The sequence below is a fragment of the Arachis ipaensis genome, chromosome B10, assembly GCF_000816755.2.
Source record: "Arachis ipaensis cultivar K30076 chromosome B10, Araip1.1, whole genome shotgun sequence".
Classification (NCBI taxonomy): Eukaryota; Viridiplantae; Streptophyta; class Magnoliopsida; order Fabales; family Fabaceae; genus Arachis; species Arachis ipaensis.
The window spans coordinates 28,154,519-28,155,785 of record NC_029794.2 but is presented as its reverse complement, the minus strand read 5'-3'; the positions used below and the strand labels follow the sequence as shown (position 1 = coordinate 28,155,785).

At 35.4% G+C, this 1,267-nt stretch overlaps 1 protein-coding gene across 1 annotated transcript in view; it reads right to left on the bottom strand.

Annotated features, from left to right (window-relative positions):
- Nucleotides 308-1,267, bottom strand: part of LOC107622772 (eukaryotic translation initiation factor 2 subunit alpha homolog) — a 4,947-nt gene continuing 3,987 nt past the window's right edge. The window contains exons 6-7 of the mRNA XM_016324794.2: nucleotides 842-940; nucleotides 308-729 (exon numbers count right to left, since the gene is read on the bottom strand). Coding sequence (XP_016180280.1) covers nucleotides 574-729; nucleotides 842-940 — 255 coding nt within the window. The 3' untranslated portion in view covers nucleotides 308-573. The remainder of the gene's footprint in view (nucleotides 730-841; nucleotides 941-1,267) is intronic.

The window sequence follows — 1,267 nt, the reverse complement described above, 5'->3', positions numbered from 1 at the left end:
ACAAAATAGAGAATAGATCTTATCAATTTTTTTTTCAATTATTTTACCAAGTATAATTTCTCATTACACCCTAAGTGAAACAAGAAAAATTGGATGAAAAAATATTAAATGATGAAAGAACATATTTGACAAATCAATTGAGAAAAAAAATTGAAAAGATTCATTTTCCAACAAAATGTGTATATAAGAATTTTGCAAAAAGGGCTTCAAAAAGCAAACCATTATTTTAAAAATAACTTGAAACAAGTGGATCATAAGCGAGTGCATCTAAACGTGGGCTTTGCAACGAGAGCACCGGTGGCCAACATTAACTGAAATTAGCATAGAAACGTCTTAATAGAGAGATGATGGACTTTCTAATGTAACTGTAAAACACCGTAGTTTGGGTTGAACACCCTTTTGCGGAGACTCCATAGTAATATAGCAAATTACAAAACCTCTCAACATATAGTATTTCATGTTTGTATGATACAACCGCATATGAAAACAGTTTGAAAAGAATCAAATCAAAGACAAAAATTAGTAAAGCCATCTTTTGCTATCTATGCCTTACACACTACCTTCAGTCTGGTGTCACTCTGTGATTCCGGTGCCGTTGTTATCCAGATCGACGTCGCCCATTCCTGTGTCCTCTTCCTCTTCGCTGTCCTCATCGCCGCTGACTTCTTCATTATCTTGTCGTAGTTTTGCCATGTGCTCAGCAAGCAATTTATCATCGCGTTCGCTCACCTGCATAAAAATGCAGCGTCAAATCACAAGTTTCCACAGACAGAAATCAGAGGACAGAATATGTACACGTGTAAACAAATGTAGATGATAAATATAGAGGAGTGACACTCACCGCTCTAGGTGCCTCCTTCACCACAAGTTTACCCTTGTGTTGCTCTATTGACTCGGTGCAAGAAGTAATGGCATTGTTGAGGACTTGTATCCCTTGCTCCTGTCAAGTTTATTACAAAATGAGCATCACTTTCAATTGGACCATATATGATATGATATAGTGTATTGTGTACTATAATATAATATGGCTAATAAATTACAACAGCAGCTAAGTTATCAGAGTTCCCAAACAGGAGACATGAATGGAATATGAATTGCTTGTATCAGACTTTTCTCTAGTTTCCACTTTAGGTTCATTAATTAATTCCAAGGATATGTAGGAAAGAACAGTTATTCCTGTATAAACAATTCCATCCTAGTTTTGAAGGTAACAGGATTTACCACAGCGAACACCATATAAATTCAGTAAATGCAAGATATTTTCAAT